The sequence below is a fragment of the Gorilla gorilla genome, chromosome 15 (genome assembly GCF_029281585.2).
Source record: "Gorilla gorilla gorilla isolate KB3781 chromosome 15, NHGRI_mGorGor1-v2.1_pri, whole genome shotgun sequence".
Lineage (NCBI taxonomy): Eukaryota > Metazoa > Chordata > Mammalia > Primates > Hominidae > Gorilla > Gorilla gorilla.
In genome coordinates, this window is record NC_073239.2 from 110,172,998 (window position 1) to 110,187,268 (window position 14,271).

Consider the following 14,271-nt stretch of genomic DNA (forward strand, 5'->3'; position numbering starts at 1 on the left):
TATTACTGAGCCTGGGTGTGAAAGCAAAAGCAAAGCTCAGAATCTAGGCCAGGTCTCTGACCCTCGAAGGGCCCTGAGAGCAGGACACATCCAGGTGCCTGGTTCACGTGGGTGCCATGCTGAGCTTCCTGCAATCCTGAAGACCCCTGTGAGAGGAACTTTCCGCTCAAATTTGTAAAATAAAATTTCTCAGAAATGTCTCAATGAAATAATAGAAAATAATGAACCTGATGATTCAGAATGTGTGATTTCCGAGAAAACGATGATGATGATGATGATGATGATAAAATGCCTCTGAATGATTGAAATCCTAGAAACAGAGAAAATCAACCTAGAAAACCTCCCAATTCTACCCTCCAGGGGTGCAATGACTTCTATAATTGAAGACTATATGCTCCACTGCTAAAACAGACTGTATCCAACTCAGCAGATTCTATACAAGCCATTTATTTGAAATGCCAACTATATGTAGGATAAAGTCAGTGTTACATGCTTATCAGTAACAGTAGAAAAATAGAAGCAGTGAAAACCTCTGTACAACTGTAATGGTACTCAAAAGAGAAATGTATTGTTTTACAATGCTTCACACAGACGAATTCAAGTTTGGAGGTACCTAAATAAAAATACTATATATTTCTTTAAAAATCACTATGTACAATTGAAGCGTAAACAAGTTTTACAAAGTACTGGTTATGCAGGTTGTAGAAAACACTTGCATAGGACATGAAATCAGTTTAAGAAAAATTTCTGAGCCTTTAGCATTGAAGGCACTTGACTTTATACCAGTAACAGCACAACCACAAGAAATGCAGTGTTGTAGATGATTTTCCACCTCTCTGAAGTACAGATGTGGTGCATACACAGCAAGGAGAGTTCAGGAACCTTTCTCTCTCAGCCACCCCATCAGAGAGCAGGACTTGGTACTGCCTGCCCATGTAACCCAGATACACAGTTACGTGTAGGTACAGATGATGAAGCTTCCAGAGCTTATCTGATCTCTTAGACAGAACTCACATAAACACACAAATACAAGAGGTTATTTTCAAGACACACACTTGCAAGTAATCATTCTATAGAAATGGCCACAGCATTATAATATTCAAAATATGGAAGATTGACAGTCTGAGGATTTTCTAGAGGAAAAAAAAATCAAAGGACTTGCCAAAAGGATAACTACATAACAGATATGACAATCTACAGGACAAAAAGACAACATGTCACCAAATATTGTTCATACAACAGCGTTAATGGAAAACAGTAAAACACCTTTTAGCAGTGTGCATGTTAAGTCTTTTAGTAAGATTATCTGTAATGAGGTTTGAAAGTAAATCACTTAGTAGACAAACCACCACAGAACCAGGAATAGCACCCATCACTGCTGCTTTGTCACTCCAGAAAGCTGAAAGTCAACTGAACAATGAAAAAAAGTCAAAGAAGCATTTCCCTTTGAATTCAGTCCTAAAAATATGAATGCCTTATAATTAATTTCAAAATAAGTATCTTACAAGTGTTTCATGAAACATTGTTTTCCTAAAAGGCAAATTCAACATTATGAAAATATATATTTTGCCGGGCAGTTACTGAGAAATGTCAATCCTTTCAACTCTAGAGAATGATGCATGGAGGTCGGCTTTGAGCCCCACTGCCGCTGGCGCGTGTTTCCAATTTGCCTTCTGCATCGGCACCTTAATGCAGATGTACAAGGACTAAGCTCATTGCTAGAATGGCAACAACAAACCAAAACAAAAATCCAATGAAGGATGGCAGGTGCAATAAAAAGTTTCTGAGGAAGCAAAAACAAGAATTAGTTAAGGCTTCATAAAGAATTCTATAAGAAGATTTAAATGTCAAGAATTCACTGAAAAGCCTCAAAGCCTAACGGGTTATTGCGGTGTCAGGCTAGCTGAGGTCTAGCAACATGTTCCCAGAAATAAAGCTAAAGGGGGCACGTGAGAACGGGCGTGGAAAACTGAAACAATTATGTTTCAAATACTTTTTGCCTTTCATGATGCTGTTTTTTCCTTAGGAGCCACGGGTGACTCTGAACTTCAATTAGTCATCAAAATCACAAAACTAAAACAATAACATAAGAAAAAAGACCAACAGCATCTTTAAGAAACTTGAACGTCCTCTTGGCTCTAGCGTGTAAACGGTAGATCTCTAACCTCAATGCACAGTGGGCACTGGAAGCGGTGATTGTCCAAAGGCCTGATTGTCCACGATCTCAAAAGGAGATCTGGTATTTTTGTGATTTGGTTCTCATTAAATTCCTATACCAAGTAAAACGCCAGTTCCCATGGCCTAAATTTTATTTTATACATATATATGCTTTTTTTTTCTGAGAGCAACCTTACTCAGACTTCACATTTATCTTAGTACAGCATTAAAAAAGATTTAATAGATGGGTTCAAAAGCCAGAGGCATGTAGCTCTTCAACCTACCCTAGTAACCATCCTTCACAAGATACATTAAAAGTCCACTAACACCTAACCTAACGCACACAAAACCCACGCCTGTTTACCTTCTGCAAGTCGCATCGGTCCGCAATCCCACAGATTAAAGCAAGTTTTCCCTTTATACGCAAAGTTTTAGCCAGGTAAGCTACTGTATGATTAAAAGCAAACTTTATAAACTAAATAATCTTAGGAATAGTGGCCACTTACTTTTATATTTCAGGGATATGAGAGAATAGTTCATGAATTTTCAGAAAAATGAATGTGTGGGATCAACAGCTCTGGTCTAACATTTGCGGGGGGGGAAGGGTCAGGGATGAGAGTTTTTCTCCCCATCCAAATTAGGTCTGTTGAGTCTTACTTGCAGTACCGGCGCAGTACATGAACATGTCAACATACATATGTGGCAGAAACACACATCAAGGAACATGACGGCATTCACTTTTGTTTCTGAAGACAGAGACTGGGCTTCAAAAGACACCGTCTTCTATTATGAGTCAAACTTCTTACAAATGAGAACAGAGGCCTATGCTTTTCTCTTTAAAAAAGGAGCCTCGAATGCGATGCACAGCCGACCTGCAGATTAGTGTTAACTCTGGGAGCTCGGGAGCTTGCACCACCACCAGCGTCACCGAGCGCACCCGCACAGCAGCTAACCAGTCAGGCAGCAGAACGAGTGGCGGCAGTTTGCCGGTGCGTGCAGACACACGACGTGTTTCCCATCTTGGAGACTATCTACTGTTCGGGTTTTCTAAAATGTCAGATTATTCCTGAGTGTATATCCACAGGGTAAAGGAGGAAAAGACCGTTAAGAGAAACTATAGTTTTGGGAGAAATCAGAGTTGTTGACACCCAATAGAAAACCTATTTACTTCAAAGTGCATGTAATTCATTTATCCGGTAGCTCATAAACGCTCCCTAGCCCTGCATAGTTTTCGAGTGAGTGTGAGTGATTCATAGTTTTTTATATATATACTTACATAGAAAAGAGGATCCCAAATATCCTGCAGAGGAAGGAATGCTTAGAAAGCCTCTTTTCTTCTAAGTGCTACGGCTGTGTGTTTATGTGTTTGTAAAAATACAAAGTAAATGCTCAAATAATGTTGAAGTGATTTAAAAACTCAAATACTCATATATTTACACTGGAGAGTAAGAAAAAAAAACAGTCCTTAGCTCACACATTGCCCTTCCAAGGGAGAGGATCCTGAAAGACCCCATGTGCTCAGTGGTTTAGTAAATGCCAAACCAGCGTCCCAGTGGAGTTCAAGTAGGACATGTAGTGTTTAACTGAAAACAATTTTTTTCCTTTTTTCTGTTGGTGAGAAAGCATTATGCATTACACAACACCAAAATTTAGACATACTTTGAAAATCGTTTAAAAGAAAACGTATGTTTACAAACACCAAATAACATCCATGAGACTGAAGCCCTTTTGTTTTTTTCCCATAGAGAGCAAGACAATTAAAGGCAGCAAGCAGTCAGTTCCGCCATCGCAGCTGGAGAGTTGATGCTCAGAACCAGAAATTCTGTCAGTGTGACCTTTAAGTTACTTCTCTATTTCCACTGCCTTTTTTTTTTTTTTTTGAGACAGGGTCTCACTGTTGCCCAGGTCGAAGCACAGTGGTGCAATCTTGGCTCACTGCAGTCTCAACCTCCCAGGCTCAAGCGATCCTGCCACCTCAGCCCCCCAAGTAGCTGGGACTACAGGCGCGCACCACCACGCCCGGCTAGATTTTTTTTTTTTTTTTTTTTTTTTGTATTTTTTATAGAAATGGAGTTTCGCCATGTTGCCCAGGCTGGTCTTGAACTCCTGAGCTTCAGTGATCTGCCCGCCTCGGCCTTCCGAAGTGCCGATCACAGGTGTGAGTCACTGCGCCCGGTCTCCACTGCTTTCTAATTCCAAGGGATGCGATCTGTTTAGAGCCTCATCTGGTGACTCTAATCCTTATGACCAGAATGTGCAGGGATTCTGACTGCATCCACACTGTGGAAATGTAACAGCTTTAGCCTGGGCACAGAAGGCTTTTCTCCTTCCTGTTCTTTCCCGAACCAGCAAACTTCAGGACCCTGACTGGACTCCCGCTGGAGGAATGAAGCCCAGCTCCTAGGACTTATTAAAAAAAAAAATGACATTAGATTTATGGAGGCTGAGCAGGAAGATCTCTGAACTAAAACAATTACTGAAAAAAGAGGAGCATTCTGATGTGCTGTTCTTTGGAATTTCTATAATTAAAAAATAAACACAGAACTATTTCGTAAGAAAATACATCTTAGTGTGCAATCCAATGCACATGGATTGGTAGATGAAAGGTAAAATGCAAAAAAGTATGAAAATACAGTCCTTTAAATGTGGCAATAAAGTTTAACATACTGATATAAAATCAATACACAGAAAATAAATGTACAAGTGCAAAAAAATTCCATCATTTGTAAAGAGAAATAAAAAGTGCCAGCCTGCTTGTTCTTAAAAATGCTTCCCGACATAATTGTTCAAAGACAAATTAGACAGATGCAACATTAAAAAAAAAAAAAACCTTCTTAGCATGCCATGTCTAATAAACACATATATACACAAAAACTAGAACAAAATCATGTGAAACCGAGTTATCAGCTGGCATTGATTAACTGGTCTGTAAGTTGTTGGGTTACATCATAAAATGGGATGTTTCACATCTCAGGCACAGACGACTTGGAGGTTGCTCTCAGAGGGCAGACTTTTTGTAGAGGAAGTCTGGCTTGCTTGGTGACCTCCTTCCTCTGCTTATTGAATCTTCCCTTTCCAAATCTGTATTTCTCTGAGCTCCATGGCCCAGGGACTCACTGTCTGCCAGTCTTCTACCAGATCTCTCTTCGGGAGCTTCAGAGCTACATGCAGAAAGTGAAGGTCTGTTAGGAGTCAGCCCAAAAGTCAAGTCAGTTTCTACTGCAGTTCGTCCCCTGACATGGGCTGGACCAGTACTAGCATTTTCTGGGGCTGCCAAAGGAAAGTCTGACCGCTGGGGAGGTTGCTCAACGACGTCCAGGTGTATCGGCTCATTCTTTTGTTTGTGTAGATGCCCATCAGGGGAAAGTGTATATTCTCTCCTAGCTTCTTCCTGTTTTTTAGGAGACGTCTGACCAGGTAGGTAGGCTGACTTTAAGCCACTTGGTGATGCCTTATTGTGGCTGTACAAATCGGGACCAAAATATCCACCTTGCGAAGGGGAAGGGGTGCGTCTGCTGGGAGCAGGAGTAGAAGGTCTGCAAGCAGCATTTGAGAAGTCATAGAAATCCGGATATTCCTGTGGATTTTCTCTGGTGTCTGTTTTTTGCTCTAGTGTGTGTTTTTTCCGAGAAGTGTGTGTATGTCTCTGTGGAATACACGACAGATGCTGGGGAGGCCCTGGTCCTGCTTCAGAAACCGACTGGCTTAATTCTGTGTCTACAGCAAGCTCTGGAAGCCTCCTGTCCTTGAGTGACAGTGTGGACACACCCACCGCGATGTCTGGCATCAGATCATTCAGCACAGGTTGTGTTCGCTGCAGACAGAGACAAAAATGGTGGGAGGGTTAAAAAAAGGACCCATCCTCTGTAGAAATGATGTTCACTGATTCTGTTTCCCAATTATAAAATTAACACATTCTGTTTTTTTTTTTTTTTTTCTGAGACAGTCTCGCTCTGTTGCCCGGGCTGGAGTGCAGTGGTGCGATCTCAGCTTACTGTAACCTCTGCCTCCCGGGTTCAAGTGATTCTCCTGCTTCAGCCTCCTGACTAGCTGGGATTACAGGTGCCCGCCACCACGCCCAGCTAATTTTTTGTATTTTTAGTGGAGACGGGGTTTCAATGTGTTAGCCAGGATGGTCTCGATCTCCTGACCTCGTGATCCGCTCACCTCGGCTTCCTAAACTGCTGGGATTACAGGCGTGAGCCACCGCTCCTGGCTGAATTTGTAAGAATTATAAAAATACAGAAAGCTATAAAGGCAAAAAAATCACTCCAACCTTTTGAACAGAGATACCACTGTTAGCATTTTGAGGTCTTTCTTTTTATGCTTTTCTCCTTTGCATATATATTGATGAAATTTAGTACCTATATAATCTGTCACTAAATCTTTGAGATCACCATTTTAAATTATTATGTGATGTTCTACTGCATAAATGAACCATTAATCATTCTGCTACTATTGGACATTTAGGTTGTTTACCATTTTTCATTATTATAGTCAAGACTGCAATGAATATACAAATAAATTACCTTTAAAGGGAGTTTTATTTAAAATATAAAGTAGTAGAACTTTTGTAATTGTAGAACTGAGGGCCTGGCCCAACAGAATGGGAATCTGGTTTATCAAACGTGACCAACCATCGCCATTCTGGGGTGGGGGAAGCAGGGAGGGGAGGTAGAGAGGTCTAAGAAGGCGAGAAAGGCTTTCTGTGCTAACAGTGCCCCTGCAAACATGGTGAACCTTCCTAAAACCCATCCGACTTTCTGTCACAGTGTGGCACACACCAATCCCACAAAGTGACACAGTAGAGGAAGGGCAAGGATTCTCTGTATGCCCAGGGAAAGCAGCATGACAGGAAGCAGAGTGACTATGGTGGGCAGACTAGGCTGATTTTCCCGAAAAAGGGTAAAAGTACAAAGACTGTGCTGAAGCTTGAGTGCGCTGAGCTCAACTGCAGATCTAAGAGGATGCTGGCTATTAAGAGATGCAAGCATGTTGAACCCAGAGAAGATAAGAAGAGAAAGGGACAATTGATCCAGTTGTAAGCATCATCTTTTGTTTCACGGTAAAGATAATAAAATCTTGAGGTTGGCCGGGCGCAGTGGCCCACGCCTGTAATCCCAGCATTTTGGGAGGCTGAGGCGTGTGGATCATGAGGGTAGGAGTTCGAGGCCAGCCTGACCAACACGGTGAAAACCCGTCTCTACTAAAAATACAAAAATTAGCCGGGTGTGGTGGTGCGTGCCTGTAATCCCAGCTACTCAGGAGGCTGAGGCAGGAGGATTGCTTGAACCCGGGAGGCGGAGATTGCAGTGAGCTGAGATTGCACCACTGCACTCCAGCCTGGGCAACAGAGTGAGACTCTGTCTCTAAAATAAATAAAGAAATAAATGAATAAATAAATAAAATCTTGAGGTTATGTTAAAAAGAAAAGTTGAGAAAGGATCATAATTGGACTCAAGCTTCCAATAAGCCATATTTTAATGAAGCTTCCCTGAACTGACAGGTGAATCTTTTCTTCTAACTTGCTACTGATAGCATGCGACTGAGTATGAAGACTTACAAATCTTACAAATCTTTTTTTTTTTTTTGAGACAGTCTCCCTCTGTCATCCAGGCTGCAGGGCAGTGGTCTGATCACAGCTCACTGCAGCCTCAACAACCTCCCAGGCTCAAGTGATTGTCCCACCTTAGCCCCATGAGTAGCTAGGACTACAGGCACATGCTACCACACTTAGCTAATTTATTTGTTTATTTGGTAGAGTCAGGGTCTCACTATGTTTCCTAGGCTGGGTCTGAATCTCTGGGCTCAAGTGATCCTCCCACTTCAGCCTCCTAAAGTGTTGGGATTACAGGTGTGAGTCATGGCACCTGGCCAAAAAAAAAAAACTTTTTAAAGTATATTATACAAAATCTCTAATACAGTGCAAAATCAAGCAAAGAATCCTCTATCAATTTACTACCTACTAGCCCTGGCTACTATGATTCTAAGTGAAGTGGGGGCTCTGCTGATGAGCTTCAGAGGCAGAGGCATGCCTGAGGCCCTGAGGCCTCATTTTCTGCTCATCTTCTGAATGGGGAGTTTTTTCCACATTACTCCTGACGGTATACTGTACTTAGCGATAAGTAGCTCTTGCTTCTTGTCCGATTAAAGCACGTGGTAGAATAGTGGATTTTACAGAATAGTAGAAGTTAGGGACAAATTGTAGACCTGTGCTTGAACAGAACATGAAACTGGTATATTCCTTTATGTTGCTCAGTAACCCCATTCCTTCCTAATCCTGCCAAATGAACATAAAGATAAGAAGATACTCAACTCCTCCATATACACCTCTTGGTCTCTCTCCTCCTGTCTTTTCTCATTCAAGTACACTAGCGTTTTTCCCTCTTTTCCATACCCCTCAAGTCTATGCCTTCCACTTGTCGGCAATACTTCTGGGCACTGCTGAGTCCCATTGGGGCTCTTGGGGCCAAGAAAATTGCTTCTAATACTCCATAAACCGAATTTGAAGCAAGTTACTGAAGTGTTGACTTACCACTTGCTTCTCAGATGCTGCTGCTGCTGCTGCTGTTGCTGTTGAGGTGGTGGTGGCGGCAGCAGCAGCCACCGTCTGTCTGCCCAGTCCTGCAGTGCTGGTACAATCAGGCGGTGCAGCTTTCACACTCGGCAAGTAGACTGGGGGAGGGCCAGCTTTAGGAGCTGTTCTGGAGTGGAACAGCGAATGATTACAGGGATAAGAAAATGAACGTGAAGGGTGCTGACTGGGAGGTCTTTGCTTCCAGCCTGCTTTGAGTTGGTTATGGATTGGGGTAGCTGGGGGGTGGTAGGGAGGTGGTGGAGGGGGCAAGGGTGGATGGAAGGCCACAAAAGAGTCCAGATCTGTAAACATGGTTTCTGCAGGAGGTGTACTGTTTACGCGACATCTCCCAGGCTGTCTCATTGTCAAGAGTGGACTTTCATCCCCAAAACGTTCATCAGGAAAGAATTTGTGAGGATTCTAAGAAAGATTAAAAAAAAAAAAAAGGACATTTATTAGCAGATTTCATAAGTGGAAATTTATAGGCTGAGAGAATTAAGTGAGGTACTTAAGAAAACCACAGTCAGCAAGAATAAAAAGCATAATATATTTTTCTAGGCCAGAAGCCCAAGAAAAAAATCACCTCAGTTATAGTACAAAGGCACAGAGTGCAGCCTAGGACACAGCCATGAAAGAAAGCTGCTTGATCGAATGCTCCTCAAGCAGGTCACTCATCTCAGATTATGTGATAATGCAAAAACTGGTAATAAAACCAAACTCTAATATGTCTTTGCTAAGAGATTAACATTAAATGCCAAAGGGAGAAAGGAATACAACTGAGGATGTTCTAGAAACTTTCTCACAAAACATCTATGCCTGCTCTGTCTGAAATAAAAACTACAAAATACTATTCGTTACCCATTATACATGACTAAGTCTGACCATAATTTGGTAAACATTATAAAAGAATGTCATGCAATTTAAGGTACCAAATTCAGACACAATTTAGAATGGCAAAGGGAAAAGACATGAGTAGAAAACCAGACTATATATTTTAAGGAGAGAAACTGTAGCAAAAAATGAAAATCAACAATCTAAAACAAGAACCTAAAAATGTTCAGTAGAAAATTAGGACAGCAGGGGGAAAAAGAAGAAAAGGAACCTAAAAGTGGTTTGCTGACTTGCTGAAGAACCCTACGCCATGTTTATTCATTCATTCATTCATTCATTCCTTTTTTTGAGACAGGGTCTCATTCTGTCACCCAGGCTGGAGTGCAGTGGTGCAATCATGGCTCACTGCAGCCCTGACCTTCTGGGCTCAAGTGATCTTCCCACCTAATCCTCCCGAGGAACCGGGACTACTGGCGCATACCACTATGCCTGGGTAATTTATTATATTTTTTGTAGAGACAGGGTTTTGCCATATTGCCCAGGCTAGTCTTAAACTCTTGAGCTCAAGTGATTCACCTGCCTAGGCCTCCCAAAGTGCTGGGATTACAGCCATTGTGTCCAGCCTATCCTTTTTTGTTTGTTTGTTTGTTTGTTTTTGAGACGGAGTCTTGCTCTGTCACCCAGGCTGGAGTGCAGTGGTGCAATCTTGGCTCACAGCAAACTCGGCCTCCCAGGTTCAAGCGATTCTCTTGCCTCAGCCTCCCGAGGCTGGGACTACAAGCCCACGCCACCACACCTGGCTGATGTTTGCATTTTTAGTACAGACAGGGTTTCATCATGTTGGCCAGGCTGGTCTCGAACTCCTGACCTCAAGTGATCCGCCCACCTTGGCATCCCAAAGAGTTGGGATTACAGGCGTGAGCCACTGCGCCCGGCCACATCCTATCCTTTTAAAGGGTACGGATTAAAGGGGTTTGGAGTTTGTAGCAAGAAAATGAATCACCTAACCAGATGAAATTAAATTTTATTTAAGGCTCTGATTTAGTGGCTGTGATCAGACTAGTTTACAAATTCTATCTTAATTGCAAAACCAGTGCTATTGCTTTTGTATCTAATAATTACTAGAAATGAGTTTTTTCTTTTTTCCTGGTAGGTTAAAAAAGAAAGCACTTACTGTTTGATTCTCATGCTTGGGTTTGAACCCTCATGAAAGAAATTTCTTATAAGATGGAAAACAGAAACGAAAGTGGGCATGTGAAAGGTGTGTAAGTGTGGAAGTAGACCAAACCTCAAACCTAGTGACCAAACAAGGAAGAGAGAGCAGTGGAAGTTCAGACTTTTCTACTTCCATGCCATCTCTTGGCATGCACACTGTGGAATTTTTTAGCAGTCCCCACTTGTATGCTTGCTACATACCAGAAATATAGCTGCTGTACAATAGCACTCTGGATCTTCATAACAATTTATATTACAGGTAAAAGAGCTGTTGATGCCCAGGGTGGTTAAGTAACTCATTCCAAGTTAACCAACTAGTTAGCAGCAGAGCCGGGATTTAAACCCAGTTCTCATCCTAGACCTCTGCTCAGTCCACTCCATGACGCTGCCTCTCACCAGGAGGGACTTGCAGGTTATCAAAGACACCAAAGGCAGTGAAAAAGCACATACGAAGAAAAGGAAATAAGCCAAGGACTCGTCAGGATGTCCACAATACTGCCTGTCTGGTGACTGAGGCTCCCTATTTTAAACAGTTTAATGTCATTTCCTACCTGCAACAGCTCTGCAGCAGCATCTGCAAGACCAAACTCTCTTAGCACTCGAATCTGAATTTCATAGCTGACAGTGGCGCCTTCCCCGCAGTTCAGGGCATAGGCCCTCTGCACCTGCTCCGTGTGCCGCAGTTCCTGCAGTCGTCTGACCATGTCTTTCATAATGAGGAGACGAGGAACTGGAAGGAGAAAAACAGTGGGCAAGCAAAATTCCTGAGCTACACAAAAGACGACCCCGTGAGCCCAAGGGAAAAAAGCATGTATTTCATACCAGAATCTTATAAGTTTTTAAGATAGTATCTTAATTTCCTGGGAACATATTCATTTATATATCTCTAATTATTTTTCAAGGTTTTAAAATTTCACTATGCCCAAAAGGCTCTTGATCATACTGAACAGCCCGAGTTGTATTATTTAGTTTACAGTTCAAATACAATTTTACTTGCATGTATTCTTGTCTGAATCTCAGGATATTTCAGAAGTCTTCAAATATATTCATTCTATTATTCAAATAATTTTTTGAGTCCTGACTATGCACCAGGGATTGGACTTGGATATTAGGGTGCACAGAATGAAACACACGATTCCTCTTCTCAAAAGTTTCTGGCTTAGTGATATGAACTAAACCAGCAGTAAACAAATACAATATAGGGTCATAAATGTTCCTGGAGAGAAATATGCAAAGGACACTGAGGGACTGGAAGGGGCACCCAGCCAGACTGGGGACAGACAAGAAAGGCTTCAAGGTGTACACAGAGCAGATTCTTGAAGAACGAAAGGAAACCAGATAGGCAAAAAAAAAAAAAAAAAAAAAAGCTGTCTCAGCAGAAGGACTGGGTATGTGTAAAACATGCTGAGACAGCCTGGCAGAAGTGGTTGGCATGGCCAGCAGAACTTAGGGTTCAGAGCTGTAAGCAGGAAGAGTGTGAAGAGAGGAGGCAGAAAGATGGCTACTGGCAGATCATGGATAAAGAATTTAAATTGTACGCTGTGCACAACAGGCAGTCACTTTTGCAGGAGGATGACAGGATCAGAGCTGTGAACAAGTGCACTCTGATGTTAATGTAAAATGGGCAGGCATGCTGTGACTGGTAGGCTAAATCAAGCTTGCTGTCTGCCTTTGTAAATAAAGTTTTATTGGAATGTAACTGTACCCATTCATTTAGGTACTGTCTACGGCTGTTGTATGGGAGTTAAGTAGATAGAAGCAACAGAGACTGTATGGCCTACAGAGCCTAAAGTATTTACTATCTGGCCCATCCGAGAAAAAGTATGCTGGCCGACAAGCTGGTGTAAAAGACAGAATTTTGAGTAAGATGAGAGGCAGGAACACGGGTTAGAAACCTGAAGTAGGGCTGTAGCTGTAGGGCTGGAGAGGGGATGGAGTCTATAAATACTTATGAAAGAAACTGACTAGAGCAGTGATTATTATTTTTTAGGGATAAAAGGAACTGGCATTTACTGAGTGCTTACTTTGTGCCAGGAAAACTCCTGTGCATATTACTCATGGTGCTTCATTAAATCCTCGTAATTCTTGAAAGGAGGTATGAGCCCCAATTCATGGATGAGGAAATTAATGTTCAGGAAAGAAAATATTAATACCATGTCCAAAGTCATACAAAGTAACAGAGCCAAGATATGAGCCCCCTAATCCTCTGCAACAAGCTATCTATCCTTTCATGAATGTGGTGTGCAAGGAAGTGAGAAGAACCCAGGATGATACCAGAACAGGACCGTACCTCATTAGCTAAACAATAGAGAGACAAGCCTTATTTTTCTGAGCATACTTATTTGAGAATGTCTAGACCTCTGAGATTGAGTTCTAAGATTAAATTATGCTGATTTTGAACTGCATTAACTCAAGCCTAAAAAGCCAGGCTAATTAGCAAAGCTTCAAAATCTGCATAAATCAGCTAAAGAAATATTTCTTTTCATGCTGTTAACTAATGTATATTTCAAGTAAATATGCAGTGGCCAAATTTGATAAGGTAACAACTGAAGAAAGTCATTAGCTCCAGAATAAAATATATGTATTCAATTAAAAGTTCTGTCACTATGTCTTTTATTCATCTTTAATTACAATAGACATTTATAAGCAGAAATAAATAGTGCTATTTCCATTGCTATAGTGTGCTGGTTTTTATTTTGAATCTTGCAATGGCAATTAGCAAGAGCTACAAGTTTCTGACCACCAGATTATTGTTGCTTTTTTTAGACTACTTTGGTTAAAGCCAACATTTACTGATGCTCAGACCTTTTTGGACATGACAGTTATATCCTGATCGATAGCCAATTCCCCTAAAGTCGTAAGACATAAACCTGTACTACAGTAAACTTCACAGAGCAGAGCTTGGGAAATTGGATCGCTAGGAAACCCACAGTGATCACATTTTGGAAGGCCACAGACTCAAAGGTATAATAGACTAGGAAGGCCATAGACTTTAAGGTATGGTAGTGCATTTGACCCTCCCAAAGGGTCTTGTAACCTGAGAAATACCCTATAGTGATAAAAAAAAATCTGAATTCCTCTAAACCATTGGTTCTCAAAATGGGTGACTTTGTCCCACAGGGCACAACTGGCAATGTCTAGAAACATAAAAATGTTTCCAAAAGGTTTTCAGAGAGGTGTGCATGCATGCACATATGTGCTCCTAGCATTTATTGAGTACAGGCCAGGAATGCAGCTGACCACCCTACAAAGCACAGGACAGCTCTCCATTACCAGAATAATCCAGCCCCAAATGTCAGTAAGACCAAGGCTGAGAAACTCAAGGGTAAACTGATAAACTGTATACACTTAGTAATACAAAATAAAATATAAAGCAACAGTTTTGGCTTAAAAGTGTTTATTCTTTAAGGAGAACAAGGCATAAAAAGTATTGAAATGTGGAGAGAATTAGCATATACAGAGAGGCTCAAACATCAGCAATTTCAAAAAAA

General features: G+C 41.5%; 1 protein-coding gene across 4 annotated transcripts in view; it reads right to left on the reverse strand.

The window, feature by feature from the left end:
• Positions 1–431: 431 nt before the first annotated feature.
• The window catches only part of BTBD7 (BTB domain containing 7), a 96,709-nt gene continuing 82,869 nt past the window's right edge, over positions 432–14,271 (reverse strand). For all 4 annotated transcript variants that reach the window (XM_055361287.2, XM_063698136.1, XM_063698134.1 and 1 more), the window contains 3 exons: positions 11,332–11,510; positions 8,693–9,154; positions 432–5,971 (listed from right to left, as the gene is read on the reverse strand). In XM_055361287.2, coding sequence (XP_055217262.1) covers positions 5,156–5,971; positions 8,693–9,154; positions 11,332–11,510 — 1,457 coding nt within the window. In that variant the 3' untranslated portion in view covers positions 432–5,155. The remainder of the gene's footprint in view (positions 5,972–8,692; positions 9,155–11,331; positions 11,511–14,271) is intronic.